This window comes from Monodon monoceros, unplaced genomic scaffold (genome assembly GCF_005190385.1).
Source record: "Monodon monoceros isolate NGI ecotype Baffin Bay Population unplaced genomic scaffold, NGI_Narwhal_1 Super_Scaffold_15, whole genome shotgun sequence".
NCBI classification, from domain to species: domain Eukaryota; kingdom Metazoa; phylum Chordata; class Mammalia; order Artiodactyla; family Monodontidae; genus Monodon; species Monodon monoceros.
The window spans coordinates 32,874,108-32,894,813 of record NW_021703771.1 but is presented as its reverse complement, the minus strand read 5'-3'; the positions used below and the strand labels follow the sequence as shown (position 1 = coordinate 32,894,813).

Here is a 20,706-nt window from a genome sequence, read left to right as displayed (position 1 = left end):
TTTTCTGGTTTTCACTATTTCTTTTCTACCTCTGGATATGTTGGTAGACACTTTTCCCTGTGGTAATTTGTGAGATAAAGTTTTCAGTCTACTAAAGGGGTGTGGTCAACTTTTGTTTAAACTTTTACAATCACATCATAAAATCAATATTGAATCATAAAAATTAAAATGGCATCTATTCTATGAAAATTCACTACTTTGGTTCATTCTGCTACTACACATACGGATCCATAGTTTTAGTTAATTTAATCTGGGGTTGTGGACACTGCCTCTCATTTTCTTTTGCTTGACATATCATAGATCATCTCTTTTCCAAGGAAAACAAATGTAATTTTTAATATAATCTTTAAAACTATTATTCAAAAACTTCCCTCTGTATGCTTTAACTACTTTTACTGTTTACTAGGATTTCTAGCCAGTTTCCTCTTTTTGAGTATTTGCTTTCATTTATCATTGTTCTTATAGAAGACAATTTATTTGTAAAGGATAACTACGTGACATGCTTCTATCTGTAGATTTGAAAATATTTTTGTCATGTTCCTGTACAAAGAAAACTTGACTAAATAAAGACATATTGTGTCATAGCCTTCTTCCTTCAAGAGCTCTGTTTTAGTCATGTTTCCTATTATTTAATGTTACTAAAGAGACTGAGGGCAGTCCAATATTTGTTTCTTTTTTGGTAAATATTTTTTTATTGAAAGCTTCTAGTAATCTCTATTTGGAAGTTTTAAATCTCAATCAGGAGGGAGAGAGAGAGACACAGAGATAGAGACTGTAATTCATTTTTCATTATGTTTGCCAGAAATATAAGGCAGAGACTGTAATTCATTTTTCATTATGTTTGCCAGAAATATAAGGCATTTCTCCATTTTCTGAAGGTGAATTTTATTGCATTTACAATTTTCCTAAACTATTCATGTGGTCATGTTTTCTATAAATGTTATACTCATTTATTTATTTATTTTTTTTGCGGTACGCGGGCCTCTCACTGTTGTGGTCTCTCCCGTTGCGGAGCACAGGCTCCGGACGTGCAGGCTCAGCGGCCATGGCTCACGGGCCCAGCCGCTCCGCGGCATGTGGGATCTTCCCGGACCGGGTCACGAACCCGGGTCCCCTGCATCGGCAGTCGTACTAACCACTGTGCCACCAGGGAAGCCCAATAAATGTTATACTCTTTAAATGGATGTTTTCCCTCTCACTACCTTACATATGTATCTTCATCACTGATAGAAACATTGGGAAAAGCAGTTCCCTCTTCTGTGTAGCAATGGACAGAACAACTTATGTATGCCCCCAACACAGGAGTATCACATTACATTTTAATTGTAATTCTTTTTTTAATCACTCTCTAGTTAAAACTTAAATCCCCTGAGGCTAGAGACTGGTTTACTCATCCTTTTATCCTAAGGCCTTTGAATACAGGACATACTAGGGATTTTCTGTGTGAGGGTTCTGAATATACTGGTCCTCTTTGTCTCAGAAATTCCATTTATGTTTTACTTTGAATTAAAATTATATTTCATTTTTATGTATCATATCTTCTTGTGTTAAACTTTAAGTGCCTTCAAGGAGGATGTCACAACTTTGAAATTTAGATAATAAATACCCAATGAATATTTATTGAATAAATGACTAAACGGAATAAATGAGCGAATTACTACATAATGAAGACTTTCAGGATTTCTTAGGTTGTTAACTTTCCACACCTATTCATTCATTCATTCACTCAGCAAATATTGAATGTATACTGTGTCTATTCTTTCATATTTACATATTTTGTTTTTCATGTTTTGTTCTTCATGTTCTGTTCAAGTTCTACCTTAATATCATCTTTAACTTTGAGAGTAATAGGTCACATATCTTTGCTACTTATTTGAATTTTTCCTAAGTTACATTTTATGTGTTAATATAAATATTTGTAAGAATTTTATGTATTTTATGCTTTACATTTTATACTTCTCAGGATTTTTTAAAAAATTCTTCATATAATTTCATTTGGTAAAATATATTTTCTCTTTGGTTGCTTTGTTTTATTTTTTAAGGTAGAAAAAACATTTGTTTTCTAAATGATTTTAAAATTATTTATCTGAGTATCTCGTTAGTTAGTTGATGCTTTATTTATTTATCTTTGTTTTTGACAGTTTTCTCAGTATAAATTTCCTTTGTTTTGTATCTCATATTACTCCTTTAGGTCCAAAGAATGTTTTTCTTTCCTCTCCTGAGCTACATAATTGCTTGTCTCATCTGTAATTAGCATTTTATAATTTCTTCTAAACATGTAAGTTAGCACTGCTTCTTGTAAGCAGAATCAGTGAGACATTTTTTATGCTCTGTGGAATGTGCAATAATAATTTGTTTGACAAGTATATCAAAAACTTTCTCAGGTAGGAACAAAATAAACATTCCCAGCTAAGTGTTAAATATTAGTTATATATAAAGTCAATCTCATTTAAAGTTAAGAAATAACTTCCCCACTAAAAACCAACTGGCACAATAGGATCTATCAAAATTCTATTTACACTGTCTTATTGTTTACTAACAATATAACCATGGATGTTGGAGAATGAAAAAAAAAGCAATACAGTTTTTCATTATAGAGTAATGTAAAAAGGAAAATGAATTCTCTGATTATACACTGTTTTGACTTAATTTTAGACATATTCATCTGTCTTGAACAAAGAACGTAAGTGGTACTTTTCCAAAGAAGGCCTGTGTGGTGATCATGAGAAACCACACTGTACATTGTAAAACAGTGTTATCATAATGTAGAGTCTCCATCTAACACCCTATACAAAAATAAACTCAAAATGGATTAAAGACCTAAATGTAAGACCAGAAACCATAAAACTCCTAGAGGAAAACATAGGCAGAACACTCTTTGACATAAATCATAGCAATATTTTTTGGATCCCTCTCCTAAAACAAAGGAGAAAAATAAACAAATGGGACTTAAACTTAAAATCATTTGCACAGCAAAAGAAACAAAACAATCAACAAAACAAAAAGACAACCTACTAAATGGGAGAAAATATCTTCAAATGATATGACCGATAAAGGGTTAATATATATTCAACATATATAAATAGTTCATATAACTCAACAGCAAAAAAACTAAACAACTCCATGAAAAAATGGGCAGAAGAACTGAATATACATTTTTGTAAAGAGGAAATGCAGATGGCCAATAGGCACATGAAAAGATGTTCAACATCACCAATCATCAGGGAAGTGTAGATCAAAACCACAATGAGATATCACTTCACACCTGTCAGAATTGCTATCATCAGAAAGAACACAAAGAGCAAATGATGGTGAGAATGTGGAGAAAAGGGAGCCCTTGTATACCAAGGGAACTATTGTAAATTGGTATAGCCACTTTGGAAAACAGTATTGAAGGTTCTCAAAAAGCTAAAAATAGAGCTACCATATGACCCAGCAATTCAACTCCTGGGTACATATTCAAAAACAAAAAAAACAAAAATACTACTTTGAAAAGATACATGCACCCTGATGTTCACAGAAGCAGTATTTAAAATTGCCAAGATATGAAAGCAACCTAAGTGTCCACCAACAGATGAATGGATAAAGAAGATATGGTGCATATATAAAGGAATACTACTCAGCCATAAAAAAGAGTGAAATTTTGACATTTGCAGCAACATGTACAGATTTGGAGGATATTATGCTAAGTGAAATAAGTCAGACAGAGAAAGACAAATAATGTATGACATCACATGTGGAATCTAAAAAAATATTACAAACCACTGAATATAACAAAAAAGAAATAGACTAATAGAGAACAAATTAGTGGTTGCCAGTGGGGAGAGGGAAGGAGAGAGGGGCAATATAGGGGTAGGAGGTTAAGAGGTACAAAACATTATGTATAAAATAATCTACAAAGATATATTGTACAACACAGGGAATATAGCCAATATTTTATAATAACTAAAAATGGAGTATAACCTTTAAAAATTGTGAATCACTATACTGTACACCTGTAACTTATATAATATTGTACATCAACTATACCTCAATAAAAAAAAATCTTCCCAATAATTAGCTGCCTACAACCACATGACCCATACAGTTTGCCTTGCATTGTATTTACTATTTCTTTGAGAAGAAAAGGCATTCCTGATAGTACTGTTTGAGGGTATTGAGAATTAAAAAGCATAAGGAAGGTGCTGGTATTAAATGCTAATTTACATTTGGAAGGTATTCTCTCCAATTGACTGAATATACTTTGGTGAACTGCATGTTTCTCGGTTAACTAGTGTAACCATTCTTTCTGGATAATTTGCAAACTCAGGTTTCTCAAGTCTATATGGAACATGAGTAGTGAGGACAGAGTTTTTACAACATAGTAGTTTTCTTACTAAGTGTTGCAGGTAAATTAGAGACTTTGACCTCATTTACTTCACCCCTTCCTGTGTTATATTTTTAAATGGAAAGTACAGATTGTTAGTTACATTACTGTCTAATAACAATGAATAGTATTGTACTTCCATTGGGTTAAGTATTAACAGGAGATCACTTCAGAAAGAATTGTCATCTGATCTCTCAACAATAAACATGAAACATTTCCTAGAAATGCCTATGTGCTCCCTGACAGGGAGAAATCAGAGTAAAGAATAATTACCTGGGAACTGAGTCTTTTTCATACAGAAGTGATTTGGCCTATGAGTACAGCACAAAGAAACCTTCAGTTAACAACTTTTCTAAAACTGTCTATTAACTAGTTAACATGGGTTCTGGAATTTCACCATTTGAGAACTACAGCATTGATGTGAAAGCAATAAATGAATAAGTATATAATATAATGATCTTATAGAAAGGGATGACTAATCTAAACATAGATTTTTCACCCCTAAGATTTTTATTTTTGTTTAGGGCAAAGTCAACCTTAAACATAAAGAGTTAAGAGACAGGTGGTAGTTCTGATTTTTAAAATAAAATTTGAATCAATGAGTTAACTGTTCTCAAATATAATGACATGACAATATTAAATTAGGGGCCATTTTTTGCAAGGATAAAAATGTAGTTCATTGATTTATTTGAAATAAAACCAATGTATTACAATTACATTTAGTATACATGTTTAATTCAAATTCAGTAATTGAAAGAAAAAAATCAATATTTGATATTCTCTGATGGACCAAAGTAAGAAAGTGTGTGCCCTCGAGTAAGGCAATCCTATTGATTTTTAAACATAAACATCATACAGAGTTTTCTTAAATATTTTACCAACCTGAAGGTTAAAAGTTATCAAGCAAAATAATAACTATAAATATAGTGACACAAACCAAAAAATGTCAGTACAGTTGTGAAATAGGGCATGTAATGATTCTTTATAAGAGTTGGACAAATTAAATGGTTAACATCTCTAAAAAAAGACACTAAGTTTGGGTCCTGCCTGGGATCCAGTTTTGCTTTTTAAGAAGCAAACAACACATTTCCCACTGGCTTAAAGATTACTGATCAACATCACCATTAGCATTGCTTTCCTACAGAGAGGCAAAAGAAATCTCAGTTCCTAGGAAAGTTGGGGGTCATTGTTGCCATGGGGACCAAGATATATGTACCAAATGCCATCAAAGAGAGAAAGATAAAAGCTGCTATGCATTAGGTTTCTACAGATAAAAAAAAAAATCTCACTTATCTAGTGTGGATTTTCAGATTTAGATAAATTTGGAAGACTGTAAATTCCATTCAGACACCTTTTTCACAGGGAGCTAATGACTATAGGATTTTACTGGCAAGAGAAAGCGCAATAGTAAAATTTTCTACAGAAATTACCACTTTTAAAAATATATATATATTCTACCAAGAAAAAAAATCTTCAAAAAGCACTTTGAAACATGTTCTGTTCCTGGAACATATATGCCTGTAAACTCAGGCAGGCATGGTTTCACTACTAATTCTCACTCTCTCCATATATTATCAAAATATTTGTGTTTTCAGCGGGAAGCCTATGGATTGCTGATAGCAGTTTCTCTACTGGTGGGTAAAAATGCAAGCAGTGAATATTCAGAAAACACAGATTTTAAAAGTTGAAATGAAGCTTCACTTGAAAGTAAAATATAACAAATTTAAACTTTTTAAAGGTTTGCAAATATGGATTATTTTGATTTATATTATTTATATAAATACTTAATTTTGTAGAAATTGGCAAACATATATTACATAAGATGGCTTTTTATAGCCAGTTTTCTTTTCCAAGATTTTCCTTAAAGATGCACAAGTTAGAAGCTGATTTTATTATAAAAGCGCGCTGAGGCAAACACATGGCATGACTGTTCACAGGCCTATAAAATTCCAGGACCCTTAGCACCATTTCTGGCCAGATAAATGTATTAGTTTGATCTTTATGTTTTTTTCTAAATTAATATATTACCATAAAAGCCAGTTTCATAAAAGCCAGTTTCAATAAGGATTTATTAGGCCTTTCCACTGAGGAGGCAGAACATTCTATTCTCCAAGTTCTATTTTAATATAAATATCACATTTTAAGAGACTCTCAGCAAAATAACCAGAACAGATAACAAATTCTGATGCTACAGGAAGGGCAAGAGAGGTACACAGGTATGATTTTAGTTTAACATTTCTATTTAGAAGAAAATATTCTCTAGTATAATAAAAATCCATTTGAACAATCAATAAAGTATAATAGCAAGAGACTGATTTTTTTTTCTTGGAAAGCGCATGATGTACATAGTTGTCACAATGGACATTCAATAATAAAATTCAATAATATGGTAGGATTAGGCAATTTTATTATTGCATTATAGTTTCTTAGAAGGAATTCTTTTCGAAGTCTAAGTTTGTTTTTTTTTTTAATGGCCTTTAGATAGCTCAGCTAGCAATGGAAATGCACCAATTTCGTGTAGTGTCATCAACTCAGTTCAAACCTATTTTGTGTGAAACCCTTCCAACTGTTTTTGCTCTAAACAGAATCTTTTTGAAGTAATATTCTAAGAACCTTCTGAATATTTCTTAATATCTTTTGCCATTAGTCATGCTTTTGTTCCATCTGAAGCTGGTCTTTCCTAAAATGTAGCTAAGCCTCAGAAGACTAGGTAAGTAAGTTAAGCCATTTCCAATGGTAAATCATATCCCAGTTAAATATTATATTTAAAAAACCCTAAAAATATTAATTTTATTGTCAGTTATGAAGACATTTTTTATTTCCTCATGTCAATTATGTCCATTTTTCTCAGCCGTTTTTCTTTTTGCTATTTCTCCTTCTTCTTCCAAGTTCCACTGACAGACTGAATACACAAATAGATAACAGACCATGTACGACAATAGAACTTTAACCAGATCCTCTGAGCAAGCATCATGGGAAGCCAAACCACAACCTCTGCAGCAATCTGCCCAGAATGGTCAAGATTTGTTCAATAACTTGCAGCTTCCTTTTTTTTCCCCCTCTCTTCCAACTCAGGAGCAACCAGAGAAACTCACACCAAACCAATCACCCAAGATACCTTGCTTCTTGTTAGCCCACCTCCAGTTTTCTCATGCCAACAATCTCCAATCAGAGCACACCTGAGGCTTTCCCAAATAAAACTTTTCCACTCCCTTGCCTGCCCTTGAATCTCTGCCAAATATAAGTTGCTCCCTTGCTATAGCAAGCTCTGAATAACAACTTGTTTGTTCTCATCCAAGTGGTCTTTGTTTACTTCCACACATAAACTTACAATAAAAAAAAGGAAAATTTATAAATAGAATATTTATTTTTACTCATCGATGTAATGAAGTGTCAGAAAGTATTCAACTGCACTACGTAGAAGACCAGAGATGCCATTGGTGCATCCTTATAAGCTCAGACTTCAGTGCTGCTTTCTCCTGTGCTATAAGATCCTTCACCCCTTGAATTCTTGACCCACTACCCCAGCCCACTGATTGTCTGACTATTGGATTTCTCTTCCCACTTTGTAAGTATGGAGCAAAGCTGGAAAAAGTGGGGGGAAAAAAGCTCTGCTATTGGAAAATAACTGCACCAGACACCTGAGTAAGTATTCTATGTGAAGTATCTCTTATGATTCTCATAGAGATCCTTCATTTGTTCAACAGTCAATAAACATTTCATGAGGATGTACTTCGTGCCAGACACTTTGCTAGGCCTTGAATATGTAAACAGTGAGAAAGGAGACACATTTTTCTGCACCTAATAGGATGTGTATTCTGGCTAGGGACGCAGCCTTAAAAAAAAAAAAAAAAAAAGTATGTAAATACACAATTATAGGCAGTGTCAGGAAGAAAAAGTAGAGGACACTATGAGAAACTTAAATTTGATTAGGCTTAGGGAATACCTATCTAAGGAAGTAAATGTAAGCTGCAACCCCCAGGATGAGTAAGAAGTTAGCCAGGCAAAGGTGATAGGAATGGGTATTCCAGACCGGGAAAACTCTACTGCCAAAGTAATAGAAAGTCTTGACCTTGTGAGGAAATGAGAAACAGCCAGTATAGCTGGAGCATAGAAAACACCTGAGAAGATGGTGAGAGTTGAGTGGGAGAGGTAGGGAATTCATTGTAAATCATGTTTGGATCTTAATCAAAATACAATGGAAATAAAGGGATGAGTTAAATTAGAGAAATGACATGGATCATTTTGCTTTTAAAGACATCCATTGGCTGCTATGATTTGGCGAATGGATTACAAGGAGGAGTAGAACAGAGGCTTGTTGGGGCTCCAGTGTATGTGTCCAGGGTAGGTTCCCCTGGCCATGATTGTAGCAATGGATTTAGGGAGAAATGGATGGGTTCTAAACATATTTTGAAAGTGGAATATACAATACGGTCTTTGAACTGACCAGAAAAATTCAAGCTGCGAAAATCACTTATTCTGGTTTCCTTTTCCTATTGTTAGTAGTTTCAATACCAGGATCTTAAAGAAAGAAATTGTCCTATTATTGCCTGAGGTAGACAAAGTTGCCTACTGTTTTATCCCCTTATTCTCCTTCTTTTGCTTTAGAGAAGGCACTGCCATGGCCCAAGAGCTTGTCTGGACAGGTGTGGTTGGTTGTGTATGCGGTATTGGTGACCCTCCTTAGACCTGCCACCTGTGAATAACTGCAGGAAGGAAGAAATTAACACATCCCCTCTGGAGGCTGACCGGAACCAGGAAATGTTTGACTTTACTCCCTCCCCTTTTAGTATAAAAGAAGCCTGAATTCTAACTCAGGCAAGATGGTTCTTTGGGACACAAGTCCACCGTCTTCTCAGACTGCCGTTTTTTTTGATAAATTTGTTATTCCTTGCTCCAATTAAACAAACAAACAAACAAACCAGATGTGGTTGGTTGTGTGTGCGGTACTGGTGACCCTTCTTAGACCATGGCTAACTGGGCTGGGTTCTAACCAAGTTCTCCGTCAAGATAAAGGAGAAAGAATTCACTTTGATCTATGAACCCTATCTAAGTGGAAAACTGTGTCCAGAGTAGCATTTTAACTCCAAGCTCAGTTCCCTGAATATGTCCTACTTCTCTGTTTGTCAGAAATATACCTGCTCCTTCCTGGTTTATCTGCTCCACAGTTACAAACATCAGAAGTATGGATTTTCCTCCTATTAACTGTTTCAATCCTAAGATTCACATTTCAGAAAACGATTCAAAATATATCATTTTAATGACATACAAGCAAGAGATCTTTCTTTTTAGCACATTTCACTGCCCAATCCTATATTACTGGGTTGGCCAAAAAGTGTCTTTGGTTTTTTAAGTAAAAATAAAAGACACATTTTTCATTTTCACCAAGAACTTTATTCAACAATGTATTCACCCTTTTGTTCCACTACCTTCTGCCATTTTTCAGGCAACTTCATAATTCCATCTTCCCAAAACTTTTTATCTTTTTGAGCAAAGAACTGTTCCAGGAGCCTTTTACAGTCTTCCAGGGAATTGAAATTTTTTTCCATTAAGAGAATTTTGTAAAGTCCTAAATAAATGGAACTCCGAAGGTGCAATGTCTGCTGAATATGGCGGATGAATCAGAACTTCCCAGCCAAGCTGTAACAGTTTTTGCCTGGTCATGCAGTCGTACGTTGTCCTGATGGAAGATTATGAGTTTTCTGTTGACTAATTCTGGACACTCTTCGTTGAGTGCTGCTTTCAGTTGGTCTAACTGGGAGCAGTACTTGTTGGAATTAGTTGTTTGGTTTTCTGGAAGGAGCTCATAATAAAGGACTCCCTTCCAATCCCACCATATACACAACATCACCTTCTTTGGATGAAGACCAGCCTTTGGTATGGTTGATGGTGGTTCATTTCACTTGCCCCACAATCTCTTCCATTCCACATTATTGTACAGTATCCACTTGCCACTGCCCATCACAATTTGTTTTAAAAATGGAACATTTTCATTATGTTTAAGTAGAGAATCGCATGCAGAAATACGGTCAAGAAGGTTTTTTCTGCTTAACTTACGTGGACCCAAACATCAAAGCGCTTCACATAACCAAACTAGTGTAAATGCTTTTCAATCCTTGATTTGGATTTTTGAGTATGTCGGCTATCTCCCGTGTGGTATAACATTGATTGTTCTCAGTTAATGTCTTGATTTGATTGCTATCAACTTCACTGGTCCACCAGACCATGGAGTATCATCCAGCGAGATATCTCTAGCACGAAACTCTGCAAACCACTTTTGACACGTTCAATCAGTCACAGCACTTTCTCCATACACTGCACAATCTTTTTTTTGCATTTCAGTTGGGTTTTTACCTTTCTTGAAATAATAAAGCATAATATGCTGAAAATGTTGCTGTTTTTCTTCCATCTTCAATATTAAAATGGCTACACAAAAATTCACCAATTTTGATGTCTTTTTGTAAATGCACGCTGATATGACAGCTGTCACATACAATCTAAAAAAATTATTTCGAATGAAGTTAAAGACAACTAAGTGCTACTAGAGCCATCTTATGGAAAAAACTGAATGAACCTTTTGGCCAACCCAATATAATTTTATGAATCAATTTATAATTGGCAGGTTTTCTTCACTAGAGCAAAACCTTCATAGGGGCACAAGATAGAAGTTCACTGCATATTTGTTAGAGAATTAAATGAATAAATAAAGTGTGCTGGTCAAAGATGACCAAGACAAAACTAGGAAAAGGCAGTAGCATGAAAAGATAGAATTGAGGATAGTTAAAATTCCTAGCCTCAACCCCTATTAACGTATTTCCAGGTTCTTTTAGACACCATATTTTCACTTCAGCCTGTCCAAGAGGGAAGCCCTTCGCACTCTACTTTCTTTGAGATGGGGAATTTGGCCCAGAGAAGTTGGATGGAAGGATGACGTTCACACACTTGTTGTGATACAACTAGAAGAGTAACTTAAGCCTCCTGAATCACCATCCATTGACTCTTCTAAAGTGTGAATTCTATCAAGGTAGGAACTCTGTTTTTTCATCTATGGATTGGTAACTATACTTTTTAGGAAAAAATAAAAGTAAAATCAACAAAACTTAGGAGCCTTAATGAGGCAGATATTGTTACCACCCCAGGATGCAGTTGAAGATGCTGTGTTTTAGAAGGATTAAGAAACTTGTCTATAAATAGTAAATGGCAGAACAAGGATTTGAGCCTAATTCTGTCTGAACACAAAATATTGATGAATGTCACATCAACATTTATAACTCACGTTGTGATACCTTGCTTATCGATATGGTAGATCCTCACATATACTTGGTAACCATTATATTCAGGATCTTTTTGTAATTCACACTAGAACCTAGGAAAACCTTCTCTAATATTTTCTTTGAGTCCAAGGGACTGGGTCTATGGTAACATGAAGAGCATCACCATTTTTATGTTGATGTGTTGAAATACAAGCAGTGGTCGAAGCTCATCCTAGTGACTTAGGTATTTCCAAAAATAAGATAATAACATCCACAGTAAACACTGAGATAAGCCCATATGAGCTGACTAAACTCCACCATTATCAATTCCAGTTTTGGGTACAGACTAATGTTGTTATCTTGGAAGTAAGGTAATTAGGAAGTGACAGCCTCATGAATATTTTAGTTCCAGTTTATTATAAAAGATTCCTAATTTTGCATGATCTTGAAAAAGGGTACAACCTGAAACTCTCAATGAGAAGAGGTAATACCCCTGTTAACTTCAGTCATCAGTTGGCCATGATATACTTCTTGTCCTGGTGATATCAAAAATGCGTGTTTTCTCACTCCTGCATCATTTGAATCAACATTCATATATACTATTTTCTCTCAGGCTAAAATACCCCTTATTTTGATTCAATTTCCTTCTTCAGTTTCCATCTATGAATGATGCTCCATGTTCAATTGTTAGCTGAAACATAACTCACTATCTTTAAAGCGATGTTATCTCAAAAAGAATTTTTTCTCAAGTTCTTATCAAAATATCTTTTTAATCTGTAACTTTCAATGAATCCATCAGAAAACAGCTAAATGCATATATTACAAACTTACACTAAAATGTTCTTAAAGTAAGCACACACACCCAAATTCTATGAGCCTTTCTTGTACTTTACCTCAATACCTATAAATTGAATCAAGAAAGATAGACCCAGTGTAGTGTGTAGCATTTGTGTTCATACCTAATTTACTCATGTATATTAATTCAGGCATTTCTCTTGAATATGATCCAGCAGCAGAAACATGTTTCAGTATTTAATCCTTCTGTATGGTCTGCTCTAAGTGGGAAAGTCTATGAAGGCCTGTGATTATAAGCTGCATATACAAAGATTCATATTACATCAAACATTTTCTAATTATTATATCAAATCTTACAGCTAATTAAGATTATATTAATATATTATATTTATTATTTTAAATTAATATTATATACATTGTATGCAGAGAATCTGAAAAACCTGATGAGAAAATAAAAACATTTAAATTGCCTTAAGATATCCTTTATCCTTGAGTCCTAATAGTCAATTATTATATTCAATAAATATATAATGAATTGAAGATGTATATTTTTAGAGTTAATAAAGTTAAATGTCAATGAAATGTATCTACAACAGGAAATATTGCTTTATCTCTTCACTAGGATATGTTTATTTAATAATTAAAGTAAGTAAACTGAATGTCTCAAGTACCTTTTCCAGACCTTCTTCCTTGAGGCTGATCACATCCAAATCAAAATCTGTTCGTAAGCCATTGGTTTTGTTGAAAGTTATTCTGCCTGTGAGGCCTTCCCAATGTGCCTATGGGGAAAACAAACAAACAAACAAAACTCATAAATTAGTAAAGGATGAGAAGATAAAACAATTTTGTACAAAATGTTTTACCTTTTGTTACTTCTCATAAATTTACATTGCTATACATTTTTATTCTCTTCTGAACTATGACGGAGGTTTTTTCTAAATATGATATCCTAGTCTCAGTAAAAATTTATTGTAAATTTTTCATTTTAAATAATGCATTTACCAGGTATAATTTTCCTTTATGAGAAATTTGTGGCGTATGTTTTAAATAGCAAACCTCTTTTAGCAAAGCGAGAAGAGTTTGGTCACTTATAATATTTATGAGATAGTGACCATCTTGCTGGAGATTACAAATAGAACTACTATTATAAAATACCACTCCTAACACCAAACTAATACAAAGTAAACATTTTATTACAATGAAAGAAACTGAATCTAGGAAAAATTATGCGCTACTGCTTCAATTATACATTTTCCACTTAGAATAATTAACTTATTACTTTATTTTTCTTTGTGTGAGGCTGGGAGAAATGTATCAAAATTACTTCACATCAAACTATACTTCCAGTAGAAGGCTCTCTCCAGGTAGAAGGGGGTGAGAATACAATAATCTAGCTACACAATGGGTTCATCTCTCAAAGGTGAGCAAATAATGAGGTTTTTTTTTTTAATATAAAATGATTTCCTATTCTGCTGGGTATATAGCCCCAATTACATGTTTGTTTGTTTGTTTGTTTTTTGCGGTACGCGGGCCTCTCACTGTTGTGGCCTCTCCCGTTACGGAGCACAGGTTCCGGACGCGCAGGCTCAGCGGCCATGGCTCACGGGCCCAGCCACTCCGCGGCATGTGGGATCTTCCCGGACCGGGGCACAAACCTGTGTCCCCTGCATTGGCAGGCGGACTCTCAACCACTGCGCCACCAGGGAAGCCCCTACATGTTTTATATTATTTGTCATTTGCAAGTAGCTTGGGAAAATAGTTACATATGAAAATTTAAAATAATGTAACATATACTCACAACTATGTTTGAAAGAATATATACTGAGACTCAAAAGCAGTAAAGCCCAGTAGATAAAGGGTAACATTTCAATAAGGATTACAGATGGATATCATTATTACTACATTTCTTAGGCTCCATGTGCTTCTTGGATACTTATGTGTAGGGATTCTAAAATAGATTTAGGCTAATAAATTACAAATAAAATAGAAAAAAAACCCCTATAATATATATCTCTATGCATATTGCAACAGGTCATCACTGAGTTTACTGTGTTAACAGGTCTCCAGTAAGGAAGAAAAAAATTTTATTAACTCAACTTCGTCCAAAGAAAATAATTGCAGGCGGTTAACAAAAATCCATATTTAGTATAAAAATAAGCAATGGGATCAAGAAGTACAGAAGCAGAAGTGCAGAACAGTAAAACAAATCTGGGTTAAAGACAGCACAGGGAAATGTATACCAGGTGAAACTGTACAACTAATAAATCCAATCACAAATTCAATTCTGGACTTTCCAGCAACCAAAGCAAAGAAGAAAATATGATGAACTGTAACATACAGGATCCATAATTTAAGACACACCAATTGCCCAGGAGAAACTCAGCTTTTCCTGGTGCTGAGACCTGACAGAAATGTCTCTTTTCGGTCCTCATAAGAGTGACCCTGTGTGATTTAATGCAGCGGTCTCCAACCTTTTTGGCACCAGGGACTGGTTTCATGGAACACAATTTTTCCATGGATGGTGGCAGGGAATGGTTCAGGCGTTAACGCGAGCGATGGGGAACAGCAGATGAAGCTTTGCTCGCTCATCCACTGCTCACCTCCTGCCATGTGGCCTGCTTCCTAACAGGCCGTGGACCGGTATCGGTCCATAGCCCGGGGGTTGTGGACCCCAGATTTAGTGGACAAGATCCTCAATAACACGCTACAATAAATACAATAGCGAGTTTCATACAACAGCCTCTTACAGGGTTGTTTGACACTTCTCAGTTGTCAAGTGCTGCATTCAGAAAAAGCTCTTCTTCAACTAGCCAAACCAGGATGCTATGTTTGCAGCCCTGTGATGCTTAGTTTTTTACACCAGAAGTAAATATAGAATGTGGAGTAACAAAAGAACTGCATACTGTTCTAGGAGTATCATTTCATCTATCTGAGAGTTCAATAACAATTAGACAAGGAAAATTCACGGATATTCTTTGCCAAGGACCTGATGATTCTTAATTATGATTCTATTTGCACTTTTATTTTCATGATGAGTAGTTTATTATATGATGAGCTGATGATTTATTTTAAGCCATTAAAGAAAAATTTTATATGGTAATAACAGCTGTGACTTTTCATAGCAAAGATTAAATTTTCATAGTTAAACTTTCATATAAAAACTCCTAACTCAACTATACTTTAATAAAATTTTTTTTTAATTAAAAAAAACTCCTGTTGTAATCAAATAAAAAGTATCCTTAGCTGACAAAGGAATTTCCTTCATGAGAGGAAGAATGGGAAGAATATGTGTGCATGAAGTGAGTGTGTATGTTTGTGTGTGATCTTTAAGAGTTTTTTTTTTTTTCTCACTATGGGCATGCTTGGTCTAAAACTATAACAGACATAATTAGAAATGATACATGGCCATAAAAATGGTTGTATTATGCAACATGAAGTAAACTTTGCACTTTCATGAATCCATATATTTTGTTTTATGTTAACTCTAATACAATTAAAATAACTAGACGTTATACTTAGGAACCATAGCTCTAAAAAACAATTCTTGAAAACTTACAAATTGGGTGTAATTTAGTGTAGTGCAAAGGGCATTCCTGTTAAAAATTCACTGCATATCATGTGGCCTATGATATAACCATTCTTCAAACATCTGCTTCCACATAAATGAAAAGTAACATACATAAAGATTCAGAAAGGTGAAAACTAACAATGTCATAAATCATAGGTCACTGATTTTCATCTGTTCACACAATCAGATATTTTGTAGTAAATCCATTTTTTTATCATGTAATTTTTCCCTTCCATATTATTTAGTAAAAATGTTAATTTTGCTTGTATGGGGAAAGGTAGAAAGTTTAATCTAAGAGATAAAAGTAAAAGGTCACCTGTTAGGAAAAATGCAATAATCTCAATTCATTCAGCTTGAGGACAAGCAAGACACGACAGATGTGCTTCTCCTGACTCACCTCTTTAATTAGGCTCATGAAGCGGGTCCCAAAGCGCCAGGGTTTGTGTCGATTGCACTGTAAGGAGCTGACTGTCATCTGGGGAAACTGCTGGACGCCCACAGACACCACGTGCACAGCATCATACATGAGAGCAGCATCCGTCTGAAAGCCGAGAGAAAAGGAAATGTGGCATCAATACAACATGGGAGACCCATGATAGGTGGTTTAGAAGTGGAGAGAAAGAAAGGGTGAGAGAAATAAATACCCAGTTTTTCTTCATGTAAGGGAGAAAACAGTATCTCCACATGCTGTCCTTCTCTTAAATAAGATATTGTGATCAAATTACTTCATGGGCTCCATTAGAACATCTGACCTGCCCTCCCTTTCCTGAAGTGATAACCCAACTTCATATCATCCTAGTATCTCTGCTGAAGTAGGAAATGTGAGAAGACATGCATTATTTCATTTTTTGTCACACCCTTTGTCTCTTACTCTGTTCTATTGCATGCGTGCGTGCGCGTGCGTGTGTGCACACGCACGCACACACACACACAAGGAATGCCATGTGAACATTTTGAATGGTTACATAAATTACATACTGTATATAAAAGTAAATAAGTAAATAATTTCCTTGCATAGGAAGAAAAAAGAAATTTTAAGAGATTCACCTAAAAAGTTTAAAGATATAAACCCTAATTTTTTCTGCAATTCAGCTTTTCAAAGGGTTCAATCTGAGAAATGATGCTAGAGTGTTGAATCTCAATACATGTGTTAATCCCTTTTCAAGAAACTAAGCTTAATCCCCTGTACTGTCTTCTTTTCCCCAAATTTCCATATGAATACAAATTCATTTTGGCTTCTCAAGTAAGACGAATATGAATTCTACTGTGTTTGCACCTGCTCAAATGACTGACCACTTTAGAGGTGGATGATAAAAAATAAAACGTTTATAAGTCATAACAAACCAGAGGCTCAGTGACTGTCAAGTGCTGTGTTAAATGGACCCTCACATTGTGTTTGACAGACCAATGCCAGGCTCACTACCTACAGAAGAGAGCCACTGACAATGCGGGCAGCAAGGAACTTTGGGCCATCTGCTTGGCATGGTTTGGAATAAAAGCATATATTTCCTCTTCTCATTCACACAATTAGTGAGCTGTGAAATGAATTCCAAAATGAATAGGAACCCTGTAGATTAATAGCGTTTGCCACAATACAATACAAAATGAGTACACACAGTAGCTTTCATGCAAATGTATCCTCAGGAACTTAACCACATAAAATGGAAGGCAGCTAAACAGCACAATGCAGTGACAGAACATAATAAAAATACCATTTTATAGTTCATAAATCTTTGGAGAATAGAGCTCAGATTCATAACCTTCATTTGGTAAATACCAGCTGACTACTTTCACACACTCTGATGGCTGCACAGTGAAAACTCGAGTAGTGGAGTTGATACAGGCACATAGCATGAGCCTGAGGATCAGACTGCTATTTGTCTTTGGCCTGAGTTAACACTCAGAGGACATATTTCATATACCACATGGATGGTTATAAAAAGAAGTTACCAAGATATGAGAGACACACTTGATTTTAAAATAAAATGAAGTTTTAAAAAATCACTGTCAACAAATGTATAGAAATGTGAACACTTTCAGATACTACTAAAGGGAAGATAAGGGGCAATTTTGCAGATCGCACCACAAGGGAGTTTTTAAAATATCCATGTTCTTTTTCACCTAGTAATTTCTCTTTCTGGAATTTGCCCTGAGAAAAATCAAAGATAAGAACAAAAGCTACATACATTATTTCTTTAAAAAAATAAAATAGAGTGGAAATCTACTGAATGTTCAAAATAAGGAAACACAATAAAATCACAATGTATTTCACATAAACATTAAAAATCATGTTTTGAAAAATAATCATTCAGATGAGAAATTGCGAGTGGTAAAATGCTAACTGCAAAAATAGCTTATACAGAACTGTATTTCTAGCATAAACCATTATATACATCTTCATGAGTACTTAATATGTACTATTCAACTTATTTAATTCTCACAGTAATGGTTTAATAGAAACACTGATATTGTTCCCACTTTACAAATGACGAAACCAAGGTTGAGAGAAGTTAAGTAACTAAACAAAGTCACACAGGTAAGAAGCGGAGAGGTCCCAATTCAAACAGCCTCACTGCTCACAGCAAGTATTCTGAAACATCATACTGCATGTTATATGGACAACAACCAAAACAAACTGAAGGGAAGAAAATACACTAAAATGATACTAATAATTACTCTTGGGAGATAGTGGTGAGTAGAATTTATATTTTTTCCTTTTTCTTTACTTTTTGCATTTTTTTAAGATGGAAGTTTACTAAATACCATTGCAATTATTCCCAAGATGAAAATTTTGATCTACTGTCACAAAATAACTAAAAGAACACAAACTATAATATTACTACTATCCTGCCATGACTTACTGACTTATATGAAAATCCTAGAATAGTAACCTTATCTAAAATGACAATGCTCGGAAAGAATTTTGCTTAATTAAAAATTTGAAAATCATTTTTGGTACATAGTTTTAGCTTCTGGATCAGAGGATATACTAGATGATAAAAAAACTATTTAAGATCTGTGATTTTAAATATTATTATAAAAGGGAGACAATATTTATTAAACTATAAGTTAAATACTAGAGAAAAAAATTATAATTAAAAAGTTGTTGATCAAATTTCTTCTTGAATTTCCAGTTTAAAAATATGTTAATTTATTATAAAGCAATAAATAGAACTTCTGAAACTACTCTCTGATATTTTCATCTGCTTAGGGTGCTTTTTTTTTTTTTTTTTTTTTTTTTGCAGTATGCGGGCCTCTCACTGTTGTGGCCTCTCCCGTTGCGGAGCACAGGCTCCGGACGCGCAGGCTCAGCGGCCATGGCTCATGGGCCCAGTCGCTCCGCGGCATGTGGGATCTTCCCGGACCGGGACACGAACCCATGTCCCCTGCATCGGCAGGCGGACTCTCAACCACTGAGCCACCAGGGAAGCCCTTAGGGTGCTTTTTTTGTCCTATTTTTAGACTAGTTGTTTTATGTGATAATATGGAGTTGTCGTCCATTTAAACTTGATATCCTGTCAGGCTTTCCTTTCCTGTATTTTTTCCAAAACTGTACATATGTAAATTCTTTCAACTTTGGAAAGTTTTGAGAAAACTCCAGCTTATCAAAAGTGGTTTTCTTATTTTCATGAGAACTCATAAGCTTGAAATTTTTCCTTAATTTAGTAATATTACTAGTTAACATTTGTTCAGTATTTATTATGTGTAAGGCACTTTCCTTAAATCATTTCCTTTAATTCTCATAACCATCATGCAGTTGGAAATTCACTGGGTCTGTATAAAATAGGAAACTGAAGCAGAGAACATTAAGTAACTGGTCTAAAAATCATAGCATATAGAGGTGGAGCTGGATTTGACTCTAGAAAATCTATCCAGAATTTACATACTTCTCTCTAGTTTCTTGCTCAGTGCTCTGTATTTAATAAAGCAAAATAGTTTAAATTGTTTTAAAGTTATAAAATAAGAAATATCAATAAGTACTTGAATACATTAATCTATATAATTTCTTAATAAGCAGTAAATATTTACATAATGAAAATGTACTACGAAGTAAGGGAAAGTATAGATTGTAGAGAACTGGTAAATATAAATTCACAAAAAAAGAAATACATTGATGTATGAGATTAAGTCTATAATAGGTTAGTCAGAATAGAAACATTAACCAGGAACAAGGTCATGCAAGAAGTAGATTTATTCTATACAGTTGCTGCTCACTAGGTTTACAAAAGGCAAAGGTACTAGAGTATCTTTCAAGATCAGGCTTACGGGGCATCTTTACTCCCAACTCTAAATTGTAGAGTTTGATTGAGCTGCTCTTGCTAAGTCCTCTACCCGCTCATTTTGACTCTATAATCCTTTGCCTTGACTCCTCTCAATGGAAAAATACAAGGAAAGAAGGGAGGAGTAGAACAGAAGAGGAGAAAAGTAGAGGAGACACACAGGTTAATTACTTTGTCATCGTTTTTATATTATCATTACTGTCAAGTTACATTGCATGCTTACTCTGTGCCACACTATGTCCATTTCTCTATATGCATTTCACAAAGACCCTATGTTTCAGGTGATACTACTCTTATCATTTAGAGAGGAGAAAACTGAGGCTTAGCAAGGTTGAAGTAATCTTCTCAAGGTCTCATCACCTTGAGAGACAAGACTTAGAAAACAAGACTCAGGCAAAGCTTAGCTCTTAGAACTACCATCCAAACTATCATAATAAGACTCTG

General features: G+C 34.6%; 1 protein-coding gene across 5 annotated transcripts in view; it reads right to left on the bottom strand.

Moving 5' to 3' along the window:
- GRIK2 (glutamate ionotropic receptor kainate type subunit 2) overlaps positions 1 to 20,706 on the bottom strand; it is a 630,583-nt gene that overhangs the window by 221,134 nt on the left and 388,743 nt on the right. For all 5 annotated transcript variants that reach the window (XM_029223762.1, XM_029223766.1, XM_029223765.1 and 2 more), the window contains exons 7-8: positions 16,380 to 16,523; positions 13,086 to 13,193 (exon numbers count right to left, since the gene is read on the bottom strand). In XM_029223762.1, the coding sequence (XP_029079595.1) occupies positions 13,086 to 13,193; positions 16,380 to 16,523 (252 nt within the window). The remainder of the gene's footprint in view (positions 1 to 13,085; positions 13,194 to 16,379; positions 16,524 to 20,706) is intronic.